The following is an 18,251-nucleotide window of genomic DNA, read 5'->3' as shown; positions in this document are numbered from 1 at the left end:
GTGCCGTCGATGAACCACGACCAGGCTAGGGTCAGCAGCAATACGAGTCAGGAAGATTTGGATGAGATAACACAACAAATTCGGGCACTTCAGTCTTCGCAGGACGAGCTGTCCCGCTCGATCCGCAATCTACAGGTCCGTGCAGCTCGCATACAGAACCAGAAGGCAGCGGTGTCACGTATCCCCTCTGATGTCCTCTCGATGATATTTGAGGAGTGCCGTCAGCTCAATCCACAATGGTCCGGCGTTCTCTTCCTTCTCCACCAGTCACCCGTTGAGGTACGACTGTCGCATGTATCAAGTCATTGGCGTGAGGTAGCCCTTACCTCACCTTCCCTTTGGTCCTCTGTTCATTACCCATTCGCGCATAAAGAGGATTCGCTCGTGGAATATTTGAAGAGGTCAGATGGGTCGCTTCTCGACGTATACATCGGGCCATGGAGACAGCACCCTCAGATTGAGCGTGTATTGACCGATATTATCTTACCACACCTTCCCCGTTTCAGACAATTGGTTCTCGATGCCGTTTCACGAGAGACTTTGGCATCGCTCCTCGAAATGTTTCGTGACGTGTCTGCCCCTGCTTTGACACGGCTGCGAGTGATGTGCAGGGGACCAATGTCGACTGCAGGTCCCATCGCTTCTGCAAAGCTCTTCACCAAGGGAGCCCCTTTGTTATCCGATGTTAGGTTCGACAGCGTTGTAGTCATCCTCCCCAAAACAGAAGCAAAAACGCTCCATTTTTGCCCGCCACTAGGGCCACCCTTCCCGCTCACACGCGAGAAACTCTTCCGAGCAGTGTCGGCATTCCCATCCCTCCGTAGGCTCCATGTGAAATCGGCTATAGAGCTGAATAATGTAACCCCTATTCCGCTTATCCGCTTGCCCTTATTGAGGGAATTAGTGGTACATGGCCTCGCCGTGTCAACAGGCATCCGTATATTTGATGTAATATCCACGCCAAATATCGAGAGCCTCTACCTCGTGGATATGAATTGCTCCGCAATATCTGCTATTCACAGATTCATGACACGGTCTTATCCGGATGCGTTCCAGTCCTTGCGCGTGCTACGGTATATCAGGTGCGAGTTTAGCGAGGACATGGACATCCATTTCCTTCGCGCAACCCCTGGTATCTCCCAACTGCTCATACCTATCGATAAAACAAATTACCTGATACGCATGCTCGTGAACAGTGACAAACAAGCAGCCATTCACGGCTGCGCACCACTGTGGCCAGAGTTGCGCACTGTTACCCTGCACACACCTGGGTACTGTGCGCAGGTGGTTGGCGCGGGCGGTGTCCCCGACGACGAGCCTTCGCCTACGATGAACCTCCTTCAGGAACTGGTTACAGGGCGAAAGATGTTGGGCAGACCGCTAAGCAAGCTCTGCTTTAAAGGACCAAATGCAGGACCCTTTGCGAACGAGTTCCACTGGGGGCTCAATCGAACGAAACACTTCGTACATACCGAAGTTGTTTTCTGTCAAATCCCTGCTTTATCACAGGATGGAGGACAGGAATACGACTGGGCTGTCGTCGCTGAGGCATATGGTATGCAGTTGCGGCAGTTTCTTCAGCAGGTTCAAGGCATACGGCATCAGCTAGCTACTATTCTTCCACCTAACTTTTCGTTCCAGCAGCTACGAAGACGAGTAGACGGGCCAGCATGATAGATATTTTACGAGAAAATCTGACTCACACCTTTCGCGTACTTGATCACCATCAGTTTCGGAGCATTAGTATTCGACATTTATTCATGGTCTTTAAGACGTTATATTTCGTTCTTCATAATTTCGATTTGGGACGTTCTAGGTCTCGTGCTTCTTTACCGAATGCTCCCTCAGTGACAAGTTGCCTCATGTTCTCTTCAGACAATCCGAGTTCTCTGAGAATGTCTGCTGTGTGTTTCCCTGGATCTAGTGTTTTGATTTCGTCTGGTAGAGGTGATGGTGATGTTCTGCTCAGCTCCGGATGGGGACTAGGGTAGATAGATCCATGGAGTTGAGCTGCTTCCGTGGGAGACAGGACTGGAACTGCGCAAGCATCAGTGCCTAATGATGGCAAATCAATCAGCATGAGAACCCTTCTGTGATGCAATACTTGCCGTGGAAAACCTCCGTCCAGAAATCTCTTGGTTGTGTTCTGAACCCATCTTCAAGATACCTGCGAAGTTCGGGCCAATCTTCCTTCGTAGACTGCGTCGACTGTGACGGTGACCAACTCCCTTGCTTTCCACTGGATTTCATGACCTCGTTGAATTTGCCAATAAACTGCGCAAAGAACTGGGGCTCCAAACACCCTACGCTCATCCACTTTCCGTCTGAGCAGGTGTAAACATCGTAGAATGGCGCGCCACTATCAAGGAGATTCGTGCCTCGCGGTCCTCCCCAGGCACCGCTCCCAACACTTAGAAGTGGAAAAGACGATACATAACGCGAACCAGAAACCTGCCACCTATATTTATAAATCATTGAGACTAAATGCCCCGGCACGTACCATGTCCACATTCACGACTTGTCCACGGCCACTCCTACCTCGCTCGATTATAGCCAGTAATATACCATTCGCACACAGTAGGCCGCCTCCAGCAAAGTCAGCAATTAGATTCAAAGGAAAGGTGGGCTTGTCGATGGTTCCCGGAAGCATCTGCAAGAGTTTAGACATGCTTCGTCAAAGTACAAGCGAGCCGCACGGAGAGAATGCCGCTAAGGGCGATATAATTGATATCATGACCTATGGCGGAAATCTTAAACAAAGCCACGCGTATGATGTTATAATACTTACCGGCCATAGTAGAGTGCGAGCCTTAAAATTGCTGAGAACATGCGAGAACATACACTTGGCATGCGTACCATTTCTTGGGAACCTTGAGGGAACATCAGTTGGATGGGATTTCAGAAGCTCATGTGTACCCTCACCCTGCGAGCCTTGCATATATAAGTTTGTCATTCAGACCTTCCCGCCTGTCATTGGTGTGAAATACGTCAGGACCGAGCCCTAGTTTCTCAAGCACTCCGGGTCTGAATGGATCAATGAGGACATCTGCTTCAGCAATGAGGTCCTTCGCGACTCGCACTCCGCTCGCAGTCTTCATGTCCAACACAATCGACCGCTTTCCCGTGCAAAGCAGATCTTTGGAAGTTGAGGAAGGGCGATCAATGCGGATGACGGATGCCCCATTGTGAGCGAGTACCAGACCTGCGAATGGACCCGGTGCCAGGCCTGCAAACTGTGGATGTTCGTCGTTTGTTTGTTTCACTTCAACTGCTACGTACTTCTACTACTTTGATGCCACTGAGCGACATTGGTTAGACACTCGACGTCGTTTGTAATCAGTGAGCAGGTAAATACTAGGACTCTCCTAGACAAGCGAAGGAAGATAGTAAACACGCACTTCCTCGGGTTGGTAGCCGAGCACTTCCGAGCTCCGGTTACTTAAGTTAGCCAAACAAGACTAATTATATCTTCAACTTCATCAGCAAATCCAAAATCCAGAAACGAGCCTTTGAGGCGCCGTTTGGGAACTATATTTAGTCGGTGTCGGCTCACGCGCCTTTTTAGTCGTTATTGCACCTTAGGCGATTCGGCTCCAGTGCAATACAATTTGCGACCACAAAAAATGGGCAAGAAACAATAAATAATATATTGTAAACCTATCTATACAGATAAACGTAAACTACAACCCTAAATCTGCCTCGCCGCGCGCGATGATTAGATTACATAGAGAAACATACCATTCTCTCAGTGCATCATCAAGACGGATTTGTCTTATCAGCACTATGATGGAATTATAGATATCATAAAACTGTTCAGCGGATGCGTCAACGTTTTCGTATGTACCCTCACGATATGCCTTGATGGCATTGTGAACTGCAGCCCCCGCAAGACCGAAGATGCAGTCGAGATTCTCCAAGTTGATGTTGGGATATAGCCCTTCCTGCCATATGACATCTACAATCATGTTCATTAAGTACTTGGCCTCCAAAAAACGCGTGGTTTCGACCCCATTGACCTATCAGTGTAATAATAAGTCGCTTTAATGTCGCACGATAAGACACTTACTATTTCAATCTTGTGCAGGAAGTTGAGTCCAGAGGAGAGGTACCCTTGTACTATGCCAGCCCTCTCCACGGGTGGGAGGCGTAAATTCAAAGCATCTAGAACGTTATGCGAGGCATATGTCTTGAATAGTCTCCACATATGCGACATTGACATCACCATCTCTTCGCGCACTTTCAGTGTCTCAAACAATTCATAGGGAACTAAACATGTATATATATATCAGCGATGTTCTTCATACAATCATTAGTACTCACCTTCTCCGATTGCGTTGATTCTGGCATCCCGCAACACATTCAAAATATGTGCATCTCATTGCCTGCATGTTGATGAAACGCCCTCTGTTCGCAACATTGTGTGACGGAGAAGCATTTTTGCCTCAGTCTTGATCGCCTTGATCTCGTCCTTTTTAAGCTTGACAGGTGCTACCAGACTAGCTGGAGTACTAGCTGAGGGACTAGCTGGAGGATTAGCTGCAGATGATGGAATCTCTATCTGTGCTGGCCTGGGTGCAGGTGTGGGAGGGAGATGTCGTTCGATAGTGCGTGGTCGGCCAACTGAATGTGTCGTCTGTAGCTCCTAGCCAAAGTAATTAGTATTAGCCATAAAAAAGAAAAAGAAAACATACATGAATTACACCACCACTAAATTCGCCCCGCTGAACCTCTCGTTCATGGGGCAACACAACACCTACTATTGTTGGTGCTGGTGCTGGTGCTGGTGCTTGCCCTGGCCCCGGACTGGGTGCACACAGTGCAGTGGCATCTTTGAGGTCCAATCGTGTATGATGCGCCACCCCAGAGCCTCCAAATTCGGATAAGTCGTGGTATTGAGGCTCTGGCTGATTGTAGAGGTCATCTTCCTGATCAAAGAGCTGATTGAAGAAGTCGGGCTGGGGAACATGATCATTAGGGTGGGGAGGGTGATCGTTGAGCTGGGGAGGGTGGTAGTCAAGCTGGGGAGGGTGGTAGTTGAGCTGGGGAGGGTGGTATTCAGGCTGGGAAGGGTGATAGTCAAGTTGGGGAGGGTGGTAGTCAAGCTGGGGAGGGTGGTAGTCAGGCTGGGAAGGGTGATAGTCAAGTTCGGGAGGGTGGTAGTCAGAGCCCACATATGTAGCTGTCGACATAGTTGATGAATGGTGAAGGTTTTCAGGGGCCTCTGGCTGATCTTCCGTGAGGCCAAGCTGGGTCACAATATCCCGACCCAATGTGTTTATATCTGAATTTCTTTTTGGTCAAGGAGGTTCCTAAACATTGTGTCAGTGTGTGCTTTGGATATAGTTCAAACACTTACCCTGTTCCTGTTGGATGTTCATCTTGCTTGTTGTGAGTGTTTTCGTGGGGGCATTAGTTGTGGACAGTCATCTTCCTATCTGTTTACAAATAAAATCACTTGCCACATTGGATTCACATGTAATTGAAGGGCACAACAAATGTATAAATCATATACATAAAATGTACAGACAAGATCAATAACAGGTCATAGGGGGCGATAATACGATCAAGATTTGAATTGAACAATGTAAAATGAAGGCTGTACTGTACATGTATCATCAATAAATCAGTACACGAGGTAGATTGAAGTAGGGTCTTGCACTCTTCCTATTCGTTGATAAGGCCACATGCCCTAAATTCTCATTGTTCTGATCAATAGATTAGGCTATCATCAGACTCCACATCACTGTGGGAGTCTGACAGTTCAGTATCGCTGCTGTTTGGGAAAGGGGTGGCACGCTTTCCAGCATGAGTCATGAATTGGTCATATTGCTCACTGGCAATGTCATAGTGGTCCAGTTCCTCCACAAAGACTGCCTTGAGGTAGTCTTTGTTGTCCTCCAATGCCAGGAGCCCCCAGGCAGTAATGAATCCCCTGAATATCTCCATTTCTGTCTCCGCCATCTTGAATTCACCTTCTTGATCCTGTTGGAGAGATTTCAGGAAAGATTTTTCCTGCCTATTACGTTCAAGCCTCCAGATGGTGTGCATGAGCTGGTGTCAGAGGTCTTCCCTGGTGGCTTGTTTCATGTGAACAGCCTTGTAGAAGGAATCATTGGACATGGGAGATAAACCTCTTTGGAGAAGTTCCATGCCCTGTATATTTTATTAGTCACAATACATTAAGTTCAAAAAAAAACTCTAACCTCATGTAAGTCTTGAAGGTTTAAAGCTTTGCATGAGCTGTCAAGAGTTTGCTTCTTTGCAAACTGGAGCTCATAGGGGGGGGAGTGATGGATGAGGCGTGGCCTGTACTGGGCACGCAACTGTTCATGAAAGCAAGAAATATGATCTTGCTTCATAAATGGTCATACTAAGGAGAGGCCGCAGCTACTGCTGCAGCTATGTTGAGCTCGTTTCCCCAAACGACTCAAGTGATCAAAGTCCAAGGAAGAGGTGGCACTGGACTGTTTCAAAGATCTAGGAGGGGATAGCAACATGGAACTAGACTGTGTAGAGGGGGATAGGTCGACACAAGTTGAGCTCGTAGTCTCAGAGTCAGACAGAGGAGGTGTGGACCTCTCAGAGAAACCATCCATATTGATGCTTGTAACATCAATATCCTGGCTGGTATGAAGATGAATGACACATACCACTATTTCCTAGCTAATCTGAGAGGGAGATTACAATGTGATGGGAGTATGTGCCAACCAGAGGGCAGAGTTTGAAGGACTTGGATGTTTTTCTTGCTGTGTTGATACTCGCTGAGCTGTTACTGCTGGTATGGAGGTCAATAATTCCACTGTATTGTCCAACCTTCAGGGAGGACAATCTGGACAATTCATTCTTGATAACAATTTGTAAGTTTTATGTCCTGAATGTACTCACCATGGTGAGCATCTGAATCAACTGGCAGATCATCTTCCGCAAAATGCCCTCAGTGCCTAATTGATCTGCCCTCCAGTGAGGCAATAGTAGAACACCTGCAGCAAGGTGATGGTTGCTGGCCTCAAATTGAAAATTGTTGTATTCCTGTTCTACCTGCATTCCTTCATTCTGCCTTGGAAGCAGGCAAAGACCATGTCTCAGGACAGTACCACCCATCTTCTGGCTATATCTTTGGCAAGGTGCCAAACATCCTCGAGGCCATGGAAAGTGACCAATTTGCTTATTGGTGAGTGAACACTCTGTTTTACCCCTTTCAAGACCAAGCAGAGTTTGAACTTGGCAAATTCCTCTGTGAGCGGCTCACACAAAGTGATGTTGACTGATTTCTCAAACTCGAATGGGTCTGTTTGGTGTGAAATTCTTCTATCCACACATAGGACTAACTTTCAGCACACAGGTATGCCGAGCTAAACCATTGTTTGGCTCAAAAGACCAGCTGCTTGCATGGATGGGTTCTCTTCCCACCAGACCAAAATGGTGTTCAACGACACTTGAAATAACAGGCTATCCAACTGTCCAACCAGTACAGCTCATCTGGCGTGATGGCTTAGAAGTAGTGGAAGATCTCTTCACCAATCCAATTTTCGCAAACCACATGACATATGACCCACACATCATGGTCGACGGTGATGAGTGTGAGTATAGTGAATATTTTATGGCGCGACAAGCATTCGAGATTCAGGTAAAATCCCACAACTTACTTATGGTGATTGACTGATGCTTTGGTACAGGACCAACTTCCCAAAGGCACTACCATAGTTCCAATAGTCATTGCATCTGACAAGACACCCGTGACATGGCACACTGGAGGGCTTGAAATGCACCCTATCTTTGTCTCAATCGCTAATATTCAGTCTGATGTATGAATGAGAGCAACGAGTCATGCTTGGCAATGTGTTGGCTTCATGCCAATTCCAAAATTCGCCAACATCCATTCTGACTACCAAACTATTCTAAGTCAATGGCTGTTTCATAAGTGCATGGATATTATCTTCGCAAATGCCAAGGTTGCAGCCATGACAGGCAAATTTATGCCTGATCCATCTGGCCATGTATGACACTGCTTCACACCTCTGGCTGCTTACACCACAGATTTGCCAGAACAGCAAGTGATCACATGTGTCTCAAAGGTCGCTTCTCCTATTACGTTGGCCACCTCTCAATCCTTTGGCAACAACTATTGCCACGCACCACGCACAAAGGAACACACCCTTTTGGTGATATACGACATCTGTCAATGCATTGATCCGTGGAGGCTACGCGAATTCCAGGAGGAAGCGAAGGCTCATTCGTTAAGTGGTGTTCACCAACCATTTTGGTGGAGCTGGTGGTTCACAGATCCTTCTCGCTTCTTAGCAGGAGAAGTTCTCCACACCTGCCATAAATTCTTTTTTGATCATCCATTCAAGTGGTGCAAAGAACTAGTGGGTAAGGATGAACTCAATGCCCAATTCAAAAGTCACCACAAGTGAGTAGGAATGTGCCATTTTTCATCTGGAGTGTGCCAGATGAAACAAATGACTGGCCGAGAACACCAGGACTTGCAATGCACCTTAGTGCCTTCCATTGCTGGGGTTGTGCCTCCCCAGTTTGTCCACATGATCTGCACTTTGACTGACTTTGTTTACAAGGCTCAAAGCCCTGTTTATACAGATACCTCCATTGATTCCATGGTTGCATCTCTCAAAGAGTTTCATGACCATAAGCAAGCAATTCTTGATGCAGGAGCTAGATGAGGCATGAAAGGAACAATTGACCACTTCCTCATCCCAAAGCTAGAACTTTTACAGAGCTTCGCTACGTTCACGAAGGATATAGGCACTCTCATTCAATGGATGGCTGATGTCACTGAGTGCCTTCTCATCACTCATTGCAAGCTTCCATTTGAAAGGACATCCCACCAATCATGCACATTTACAGAGCAGATTGTCGATATTCTCAACCGTGAGGAGTCAATGTGACAATTTCAGCTGTATCTCTTCCTACAGATGCACAACACCCCCCTCACCAATGCTATAGTCACAGAAGAGCAAGAGATCACTGAAACCAACCCTGCCCTCGCATGGATCGCCTGCGTCGTGCCTGGTGATCCCAATCAGCATTGTTTCATCAGACCCCGTCCGGTTTGGAACCATTTTCTGAAGGGCATACTGTCTTCCACTGTGACGACTGCCTTCCACATTACCGTTGCTCCTGATAGAGCCAAGACGTCTATCAATGAAGTTCAGCAACTCTATACATTGCTGGATTTTGGACAATTACTATCTGATTACATTGTGAAGGCCTCTAATGGCCAACCTGCAATGTCATGGAGTTGTGATCGTGGTCGTGTTAAGACTTGGAACAAGTTTCGATTACAGCTGCATTCCGTATTTCACTTGCGGCTGATTATGCCTAGTCAGGTCATTCAAGCCAGTCCGCCTTCACAAATATTTCCTCTGGGAAATTGTGATGCAGTTATCGTGCAGTCATCACATGGCGACCAGATGGGTAAGATTTATTTTATGCAACTATATATCACTAATTGAAGTTTATGTAGTAAATCTTATTGCGCAAGTGTGAGCTATCTTCCAGCCCATTCTGCCTCGTCACACCACACTTCCCCACTACCTTGCAGATCAACCACTGATTTATGTACAATATTATGAGGTCATCAGTCATCCACATGATCAGCCTGCTGTCAGCATGTATACGGTAGCCCGAAAATATCATGATGGGCCTGGCAGTCAGAGGATGAGATTGGGCACAGTTATCCCTCTAACAGATGTTACACATGCAGTAGAACTTATCCCTGTGTATGGCGAAGGAACTAACTGTAGAGTGGGTGCAGAAACTAGCATGGAGGTGTACGAGCGCTTTTACTTGAATAATTTCTCGGACAAGGAAGTGTATCATACCTTGCGCTCAGACTTGCACTAGTTACATTTTTTGTTAGCTTGCAGCTCACCTGCATTATGTTTTCTGCTTTATCTATCTTCAGCGGAATGCGAGAGATTACATGTAATCAAAATGTTCGATTCTCCATCTCTCGTAAGTTTAGAATAGCGAAATAAAATGATACCAAAGAAATAAAATAACAACTGTAAAAGCATCTCCACCAATCGCGTGAGTGTGCTACTGAAGTCGTAAGCGTTCGTAAGCGTCCGTAAAGCGCTTAAGCTAAGCGTTCATTTCAGTGGTTTTGCAGATGTTGAACTCCCTCACGGCGTGACGTGCTGATCATAGTGGAATTGGAAGTTGACCCCTTGGAAAGCTTCGCCGAGCCCGCACTGCGACCTGTCATTTCTTTGGACATATGGTTAGTCCTGAAATTTGAATTCATCGTGGACCGTCCGTATAAAATACCGCAAGGTGTGATAAAATGGTATTTGACCTCACCTGTTTCTTCCTGGGGGATGTGGTTCTTGTCTACAGTTCTGCCTTGCGTTGCACTGGCATCTGCGAGACATGCTCTTATGTCCCGCGATGATACCAGTCTGTCCAAATTGACGCTATCCGGCCCAGCTTCGCTTCCGATAGACGCAACACCACCCTTAAACCCTGCCCTCGCAAGCTTCAGTATTGAAACCACCTCCTTTGAAGAATTTATGGGAAACCAATCCTATCCAAACCAGTTTTCTCAGAATCTCTTTGAGAACCTAAAAGAGAGGACTGGGGTTTCAGCCGAAGTACGCATTGGTGGTATCACCGCTGACTCGACATTCTGGGATCCGAATCAGGAGGCTGCACTATACAATTTCATCGATAGTAGGGGTGCACTAATAAACACTACACTGGGACCCCAGTTTTGGAACACTGTGAAGCTTTTACCACAAGGGACGAAGATCGTCATGACGCTCGTGAGTCATTTACTTATCAGATCATTGGGTGTCGGTCTCTGACTGGCCCGTGTAGGATCTAAAAAGCTTGAATTATACCGGAACCCTTGGTATGGCTGAGGCAGCATGGATGGGTCTTGGTTCACGCCGGATTTCTCGCTTCGAAAGTGAGTCATTCGATTCTCCCACTGACGCTTCCCGGTCCGACTATACCCCGTCTTCAGTAGGAAATGAGCCAGATCAATATTACCTCGACCTTGATGCTCAGACTTATACCGCTATATGGGAGGTATTTCTATTTCTATCTTTATCTCCTTGGTGGTGCGGTCTTACACGTTCTGTATTTAGCCGTGGACTATCAATATCTCGAAGGCATTGGGCATTGATTATCCCGAGTTCCAGATTGGGGCGACTGCTCAAGACCCTTTTTGGCCGTATAACACCCCGCAAGCAGATGCACAGTTTGACTGTGTTAGTGCTCTGGCTGCCGGGGCCAACGATGGACACACTGTCCATGACGTGTAGCGAACATACATACCAGTACAGCGTGAGGGAGCTCCCAACTGACCCACGCCCAACTTGAACCTCAAATAGCTTTTATTTGTAGGTTTGTGATCCGACTAGGGCTGCCGTAGCTACGTTGACCAACCTGGTAAGCTGTTGATTAACCATCGCAACTGTTAATTGCGATGAGGATTTAGGTGAATCACACGCTTGGCTGAGTAAGTCATATTTGTTGCTATGATCATAACACACTAATCTTCTGGAGATATTTGGATCTTTGGCAGCCACGTATTCACAGCGTGCGCGTTCAGCTTGGACCTGATGCCTTTGTTATTGGTGAGGCAAATCGTAAGATTAAATATTGAATATATATTGACCCACGACGAAGGTGAATTCAATTCTGTCTCCTGTGGTGGACGGGCCAATGTCAGCAACACATTTGGTCAAGCTATGTGGCTGGTATGTCGATAAAAAACGCATTTCGTGACATCCGAGCATTTTTGTAGTTAGACACGACCCTCTACGCGGCTTCAATCAATGTCTCACGGTAAGTGAACAGGGTGCATCGATGAGCTTGCGGCTTAATCTTACCTCCAGTTTGTATGTACATCAAGGTGGACCTCCTGCACACTACAACCTCTGGTATGTCATCTCAGAATATGTGACTTTACAACATCTTGGGACTGATGTTAATGCCACAGGTACCCTGTTGATAGCAAGAACGGCCCTATCCAAGTCTTTCCGTCATATTCGGCTTACCTCTTCGTAGCTGAGGCCATTGGTTACTCGAGGTCACTGCGCCTTTCAAATATCTTCCCAGGGCGACAAGCCAATGGATCGTCAATTACGACCGCAGGTGGTGATCCTTCTGCTGGTCAGATCTCGGTATATGGTTTCTGGGATGAAACATCCGTTGGCAGCTATGATTACCCAACTAAGATCGCGCTCCTAAACCTTGAGCTATACAACCAGACGGATTCGTACCCTCGTCCTAATATCGCAATCGACGTATCTGCGTATTTGCGGAAGAAGACTCAAGAAGTAATAGTCAAGAGGCTGACAGCCCCAGGGGCTGATGTCCTATCAGCCGAATTAACGACTTGGGCAGGGCAAACTTTTGCCTCTGGCGTTGCAGAAGGCAACATTGTGGAAGAAAAAGTGTACAATGGACAAGTGGTCGTCGAGGCTTCCTCTGCTGCTCTGGTGTATTGGTAAACGCAGTGTAGCACGCCAGTGAAAAAATGTTGATCCTGGACATTGCTATAGAAGTGAGTCGGTTATTATATTATTATCTCCCGTCAGTCCCAAGCATAAACAACCTGGTCTTGAGGAGCGAAGCAAGAGACGACGATGTTCTCGAGCAGGATTCAGGTCTGTAGAACCTTCTGTGAGGTTGGTGCCTGGAGGCCTCATTGTTCGTAGCGAATAAGTACCTGGTGCAAATAAGGCTCGCCAGAGCTACAAGCCCAGGCACCTGCACGCACGGGGTTTGGGTGCAGCAAAGATCTATACAGAAAATGCGGGACTCAGCATATGACTGTCGCTAATGGAATTATCGAGGCTGACGGTCACCGGTTCACAAGCATCAATTAAAATAAGGATCCGGCGAAATCACTGATGGCTAAGCCATGTGCATAACCACTCAACATTATGAGGCTTACTCATTGGAAGGTCAGGTGAGTATCTCTACAGTATTCATTTCTTTGCTTGTTTGTCAGTGATAGCATTGGAGGGCATAGTCAAGCAAGACCAAATATCTTCAACAACTCCCTCACGTGCCGATCATGGTGCTTCACACCAACGTTCTGTGACCTGTCAATTCTTTGGACATGTGGACATTCCTGAATTCATTGCGGACCGGTGCTCATGCCCTCTTTCCGTCTGTATAAAATACTGCAAGACGTGGTAAAATGGTATTTTTTGACCCCACTGCCTGTTTCTTTCTGCGGGATGTGGTTCTTGTCTACAGTTCTACTTTGTGTCCCGTGGTATCTGCGAGACATGCTCTTATATCTCGCGATGATACCAGTCTGTCCAAGTTGACGCTATCTGGCCCAGCTTCGCTCCCAATAGACGCAACACCACCCTTAAACCCTGCCCTCGCAAGTTTCAGTATTGAAACTGCCTTCTTTGAAGAATACATGGGAAACCAATCCTATCCGAATACACTTTCTCAGAATCTGTTTGAGAACCTAAAAGAGAGGACTGGGGTTCCAGCCGAAGTGCGCATTGGTGGCATCACCGCTGACTCGACATTCTGGGATCCGAATCAGGAGGCTGCACTGTACAATTTCATCAACAGCACGGGTGCACTGATAAACACTACACTTGGACCCCAGTTTTGGAACACTGTGAAGCTTTTACCAGAAGGGACGAAGATCGTCATGACGCTCGTGAGTCATTTACTTGTCAGATCACCGGGTGTCGGCACCTGACTGGTCCGTGTAGGATCTAGAGAGCTTGAATTATACTGGAGCTCTTGACATGGCTGAGGCAGCGTGGATGGGTCTTGGTTCAAGCCAAATTTCTCGCTTTGAAGGTGAGTCATTCGATTCTCTTACTGATGCTCCCCGGTCCGACTATTTTCCGTCTTCAGTAGGAAATGAGCCAGATCAGTATTACCTTGACCTCGACGCCCAGAACTATACCGCTATATGGGAGGTATTTCCATTTCTATTTTTGTCTCCTTGATGGTGAGGTCTTACACGCTCTGTATCTAGCCGTGGACTATCAATATCTCGAAGGCGTTGGGCATTGATTATCCCGAGTTCCAAATTGGGGCGACTGTTATAGACCCTTTGTGGCCGTATAACACCCCGCAAGCAGACGCGCAGTTTAATTGTGTTAGTGCTCTGGCTGCTGGGGCCAACGATGGACACACTGCCATGACGTGTAGCGAACACACATACCAGTACAGCGTGAGGAGGTTTCCGATTGACCCACACGCGACCTAAAATAGCCTTTATTTATAGGTTTGTGATCCAACTAGGGCTGCTGTAGCTACATTGACCAACCTGGTAAGCTGTCGATTATTCATCGCAACTGTTAACTGTAATAAGGATTTAGGTGAATCATACACGCTTGGCTGAGTAAGTCACCTATTGCTATGATCACAGCACACTAATCTCCAGTAGATATTTGGATCTTTGGCAGCCCCGTATCCATAGCGTTCGCGCCCAACTCGGACCTGATGCCTTTGTTATCGGTGAGGTTGTAAGATTGAATATTGAATATATGTTGACCCATGACGAAGGTGAATTCAATTCCGTCTCTTGTTCTGGACGGGCCAATGTCAGCAACACATTCGGTCAAGCTATGTGGCTGGTACGTTGATAAAAGGAGTACATTTCTTGACATCTGAATATTTTTATAGTTAGATACGACGCTCTACGCGGCTTCAATCAATGTCTCACGGTACGTGACCGGGGTACATCGATGAACTTGCAGCTTAATCTCATCTCTAGTGTTTATGTGCATCAAGGTGGACCTCTTGCACTGCAGAGCTCTACGCAGCTCAATCACGGCGGGCTCTCACTCTACAACCTCTGGTATGTCATCTCACAATATGTGACTTTACGACGTCTTGGGACTGACGTCGACTCCATAGGTACCCAGTTGAAAACCAGAACGGCCCTATCCAAGTGTTCCCGGCATATTCGGCCTACCTCTTCGTGACTGAGGCCATTGGTTATTCGAGGTCACTGCGCCTTTCAAATATCTTCCCAGGGCGACAAGCCAATGGATCGTCAATTACGACCGCAGGTGGTGATCCTTCTGCTGGTCAGATCTCGATATATGGTTTCTGGGATGAAACATCCGCCGACAGCTATGATTACCCAACTAAGCTCGCGCTCCTAAACCTTGAGCTGTACAACCAGACGGATTCGTACCCTCGTCCTAATATCACGATCGACATATCTGCGTATTTGCCGAAGAGCTCAAGAAGTAACGGTCAAGAGGCTGACAGCCCCAGGGGCTGATGTCCTGTCAGCCGAATTAACGACTTGGGCAGGGCAAACTTTTGCCTCTGGCGTTGCAGAAGGCGATGTTGTCGAGGAAACAGTGTCCAATGGACAAGTGGTCGTCGAGGCTTCCTCTGCTGCTCTGGTGTATTGGTAAACGCAGTGTAGCATGCCAGTGAAAATGTTCATCCTAAGTGTTGCTATAGAAGTGAGTCGGTTATTATATTATCATCTCCTGCCAGTCCCAAGCATAAACAGCATGACTCTGAGGAATGAAGCAAGAGACAACTGATGATCGATTCAAATCTGTAGTGCCTTCTGCGTAATGCTCGGGGCGAAAGATCGACGTCGCGACGACTATCGTTGGTGCCTAGAGGCCTCATTGTTCGTGGCGAATAAGTATCAACCTGATGCAAATAAGGCCCTCCAAAGCTACGAGCCCAGGCAGGGCCCGCATGCAGCGCAGATCCATGGTACAGAAAATGTGGGACTCGGCATCTGACTGTCGCTAATGAGCACAATGTCTTGTTGAGGGCTGGTGGTCAATGCGCCAGTTCTTCCGAGAGATGAGGCAAAGGTACTGATTTCTTTGGTATGTGAGAGTACTGATATGCGGTTGAACAATCTATTCTCACAGCAGTGAAATGGAATAGCCGCGCGGCCCCAATGGAGTTTGGCCGGTCAGATGTCAAAACAGGATATCGAAAATGGTTCCTTTGAGGCGTTCGATATGTACGAGGAGAGCAAGCTACAAAATACGACGAGCGCGAATATCAGCTGCAAGCCTGTATGAACAGACCATCTCTGAGCCGGTTACGCCCGGAATCTCTCGGACGTTGCCAAGAATATAGGGGAAATTCGGACACTCACCAGACACTCACTCAACCGAACTCCCACAGACACATAACTCATCAACAAGTCCTTTTAATAACATCGCACGCGTACTAGCTTTGCCAACATGCACGATCAGTGGGAAAGCATCATTTTTGAGGATCCAAGGTCTAAGCACCCTATGCTTCCTCTCGTAATCAAAGTTATGCATTGCATCTACCGCACTGTTAATCCCACACGTCCACCGCCACCCACAGTAATGAAATGGCGGTACTCGCAAAGCCTTTCCTACCAGGTACATGAGGATGGATGCGTGCCGTCAATTGTTATCCTCAACCTCCGAGAGGGCAAATGAGATTCAACCATGAAAACCCTCTTCACGGTCAACTTAAACACCATGACGGTCAACGATAGGGCTCGAAACAGGCATTTTCCTGTACCTAATGAGATTGACTCTTCCCTAAGGGACCTTGAAGAGTACGTGAGGAGAATTGTCCGGGAGAAAAAGGAAGCAGAAATGGAGGAAGCACGTTGCCAACAGGCAAGTAAGCAACGTAGCTCCAAGGGCTTTCTTAACTTTCTACCTCACTTGTACAGGCCTTTTATCGCTGTCTTTTCGACAAAGGTCTGATCGATGAAGATTACGGAAAGTCGTTTTCCATCGACAGTCTGCTTTGCCCTATCTGTTCATCGGAGCAGACATCGTGCAGCAAGTGCAAAATTATTTCGTGTTCCAACAATGATTGTGCAGCCTCCTCTGCCGTCCCCATTGTACGGCGTTCCCAGGTCTTTCATCAAGCAAGGCAATTCTGTACTTCATGTTTGGAGTCTCCAGGTTCCCTGCCTCAGCTGGGAAAATGACCCATATGTTCACGCTTCTTCTGCTCAGGAGAGCTCGATTGGTGCGTTGGACGCCCAATTTCTAACGACTGCGCCATCGCAACTTCTTTATCAAACCCGGGATAACTCGAGTACACTCACCGCGGCCCTTGTTCTGCAACACCACAGCCTGCATGGCAAACAGTCAAAATGGCAGAAGAGATGGTCGTCAGTGCTCCAACCCTGGTTGCTGGTCCATTCGGCACCGCAACACCAAAGTGTGTCCCGAATGCATCACGCAGGATAGCTTTTCCTGCCCATGTGGTCGGTACTGGACTTGCAGCAGTTGCGAGTCGCAGTCTTCGACCATTCGTAGGATTCTTACGTGCCCTCGGTGCCTTCAGTGTTTCTGCACATGGTGCTCATACATCAATGCTTGCGAGCTATGCCGACGTGTGGGACTCTGTAATGACTGCATGGAAGAAGCGAGCGAAGAAACTGAGCATAGGACCGGGCGGAAACCTTTTCCAGTGCCAGAACTGCCAAGGTCATTTATGCAACACATGCGACGATGGTGGGAAATCTCGTTGTACATGTAATCAAATCCTTTGCAAACTTTGTGAAGAAGAGGTTTGTGATTATTCTGGTATCACTGTCCGTACTGAATGCAAAGTATTGACTGAACAGTGCCAACGTTGTGCTCATTTCCGCCGGGTGAGTGATTGCGAACCTCTATTTTTCGACGTTGTTCTTATCACCTTACAGCTCTGCGATAATGACTTCGGTTTTTTTGAATTTGGCTCTGGCGATGAAATGACTTACCACAATTTCTAGTAATTCAACGTTCAAGTTTTATCAGTACTTAATATTGTTATTTCTAGTCTAATGTACTTATATCTTGCTAGTTCCTATTTCATCGTGCCGATTCCGATTCCCTTCAGTGTATCATTGTAATTACTGGCATTCACTCCATTTTTTTCCGGGCCTTGCTGAGCTCCGAGTAGAGTTTGACTAGCAATGGACGCTCAGTTTGCGATCAGCCTTTCAAGTCAGTTAGGAATGTCCTCAACCCATATTAATCCCAGTCTGCTTGTACTATGTGCATGTGTATTCGTTGGGAGCTCCCGTAGTGCATGACCTCAGTCGTTACGGTGCCGTTCAAGTTGGAATGAGACTGTGAGTCTACAGGTGCACGGCGAATTAGTCACCAATTTAGATTAGTAGAAAATCAATTCCTAACCCATACCCGGTTTGGAGCACAAAGGGACTGAGTTAGCATGACAATTCCGTATAATTTGAGCATCGCACAAGTGTAGGTAGGAGACTAGTAGCAGTGATGCAGCGTGTTACTTGTTTACCCAGTTCCATCTCT

General features: G+C 47.2%; 6 protein-coding genes across 6 annotated transcripts; 4 read left to right on the top strand and 2 right to left on the bottom strand.

The window, feature by feature from the left end:
• Positions 1-9: 9 nt before the first annotated feature.
• BJ212DRAFT_1265585 (uncharacterized protein) lies at positions 10-438 on the top strand (the record flags this gene model as incomplete). The annotated part of the gene is made up of 1 exon (XM_041330498.1): positions 10-438. A coding segment is annotated over one exon (429 nt), but the record flags the coding sequence as incomplete, so codon positions are not given.
• A 1,293-nt stretch (positions 439-1,731) lies between these two features.
• BJ212DRAFT_988635 (CoA-transferase family III) lies at positions 1,732-3,444 on the bottom strand. Its single transcript, XM_041344520.1, has 8 exons — positions 3,280-3,444; positions 2,923-3,233; positions 2,857-2,870; positions 2,789-2,809; positions 2,697-2,737; positions 2,501-2,650; positions 2,109-2,451; positions 1,732-2,055 (listed from the first exon to the last, which is right to left on the bottom strand). Exons 1-8 carry the CDS (start codon positions 3,307-3,309, stop codon positions 1,790-1,792), a joined length of 1,176 nt encoding a protein of 391 aa, XP_041196240.1. The 5' UTR covers positions 3,310-3,444; the 3' UTR covers positions 1,732-1,789.
• A 2,451-nt stretch (positions 3,445-5,895) lies between these two features.
• BJ212DRAFT_1215656 (uncharacterized protein) lies at positions 5,896-6,057 on the bottom strand (the record flags this gene model as incomplete). The annotated part of the gene is made up of 1 exon (XM_041329299.1): positions 5,896-6,057. A coding segment is annotated over one exon (162 nt), but the record flags the coding sequence as incomplete, so codon positions are not given.
• Positions 6,058-8,933: 2,876 nt separating this feature from the next.
• On the top strand, positions 8,934-12,482 carry BJ212DRAFT_1575402 (uncharacterized protein; the record flags this gene model as incomplete). Its single annotated transcript, XM_041342136.1, has 10 exons — positions 8,934-9,314; positions 9,348-9,435; positions 10,171-10,784; positions 10,840-11,052; positions 11,112-11,234; positions 11,552-11,603; positions 11,656-11,726; positions 11,774-11,814; positions 11,865-11,909; positions 11,969-12,482. The coding sequence occupies 10 exons, from the start codon at positions 8,934-8,936 to the stop codon at positions 12,480-12,482; spliced, it is 2,142 nt and encodes a 713-aa protein (XP_041196238.1).
• Positions 12,483-13,177: 695 nt separating this feature from the next.
• BJ212DRAFT_1478259 (glycoside hydrolase family 79 protein) lies at positions 13,178-15,386 on the top strand (the record flags this gene model as incomplete). Its single annotated transcript, XM_041339681.1, has 12 exons — positions 13,178-13,660; positions 13,716-13,806; positions 13,864-13,928; positions 13,988-14,185; positions 14,240-14,284; positions 14,334-14,356; positions 14,402-14,472; positions 14,521-14,591; positions 14,641-14,681; positions 14,732-14,815; positions 14,875-15,212; positions 15,259-15,386. 12 exons carry the CDS (start codon positions 13,178-13,180, stop codon positions 15,384-15,386), a joined length of 1,638 nt encoding a protein of 545 aa, XP_041196237.1.
• A 1,038-nt stretch (positions 15,387-16,424) lies between these two features.
• On the top strand, positions 16,425-17,713 carry BJ212DRAFT_1297587 (uncharacterized protein; the record flags this gene model as incomplete). Its single annotated transcript, XM_041332616.1, has 6 exons — positions 16,425-16,605; positions 16,847-16,962; positions 17,069-17,157; positions 17,182-17,509; positions 17,567-17,593; positions 17,645-17,713. 6 exons carry the CDS (start codon positions 16,425-16,427, stop codon positions 17,711-17,713), a joined length of 810 nt encoding a protein of 269 aa, XP_041196236.1.
• Positions 17,714-18,251: the final 538 nt, after the last annotated feature.

Source organism: Suillus subaureus (genome assembly GCF_016647635.1).
Source record: "Suillus subaureus strain MN1 chromosome Unknown BJ212scaffold_7, whole genome shotgun sequence".
Taxonomy (NCBI): Eukaryota; Fungi; Basidiomycota; class Agaricomycetes; order Boletales; family Suillaceae; genus Suillus; species Suillus subaureus.
This window is presented reverse-complemented; position numbering and strand designations above follow the sequence as displayed.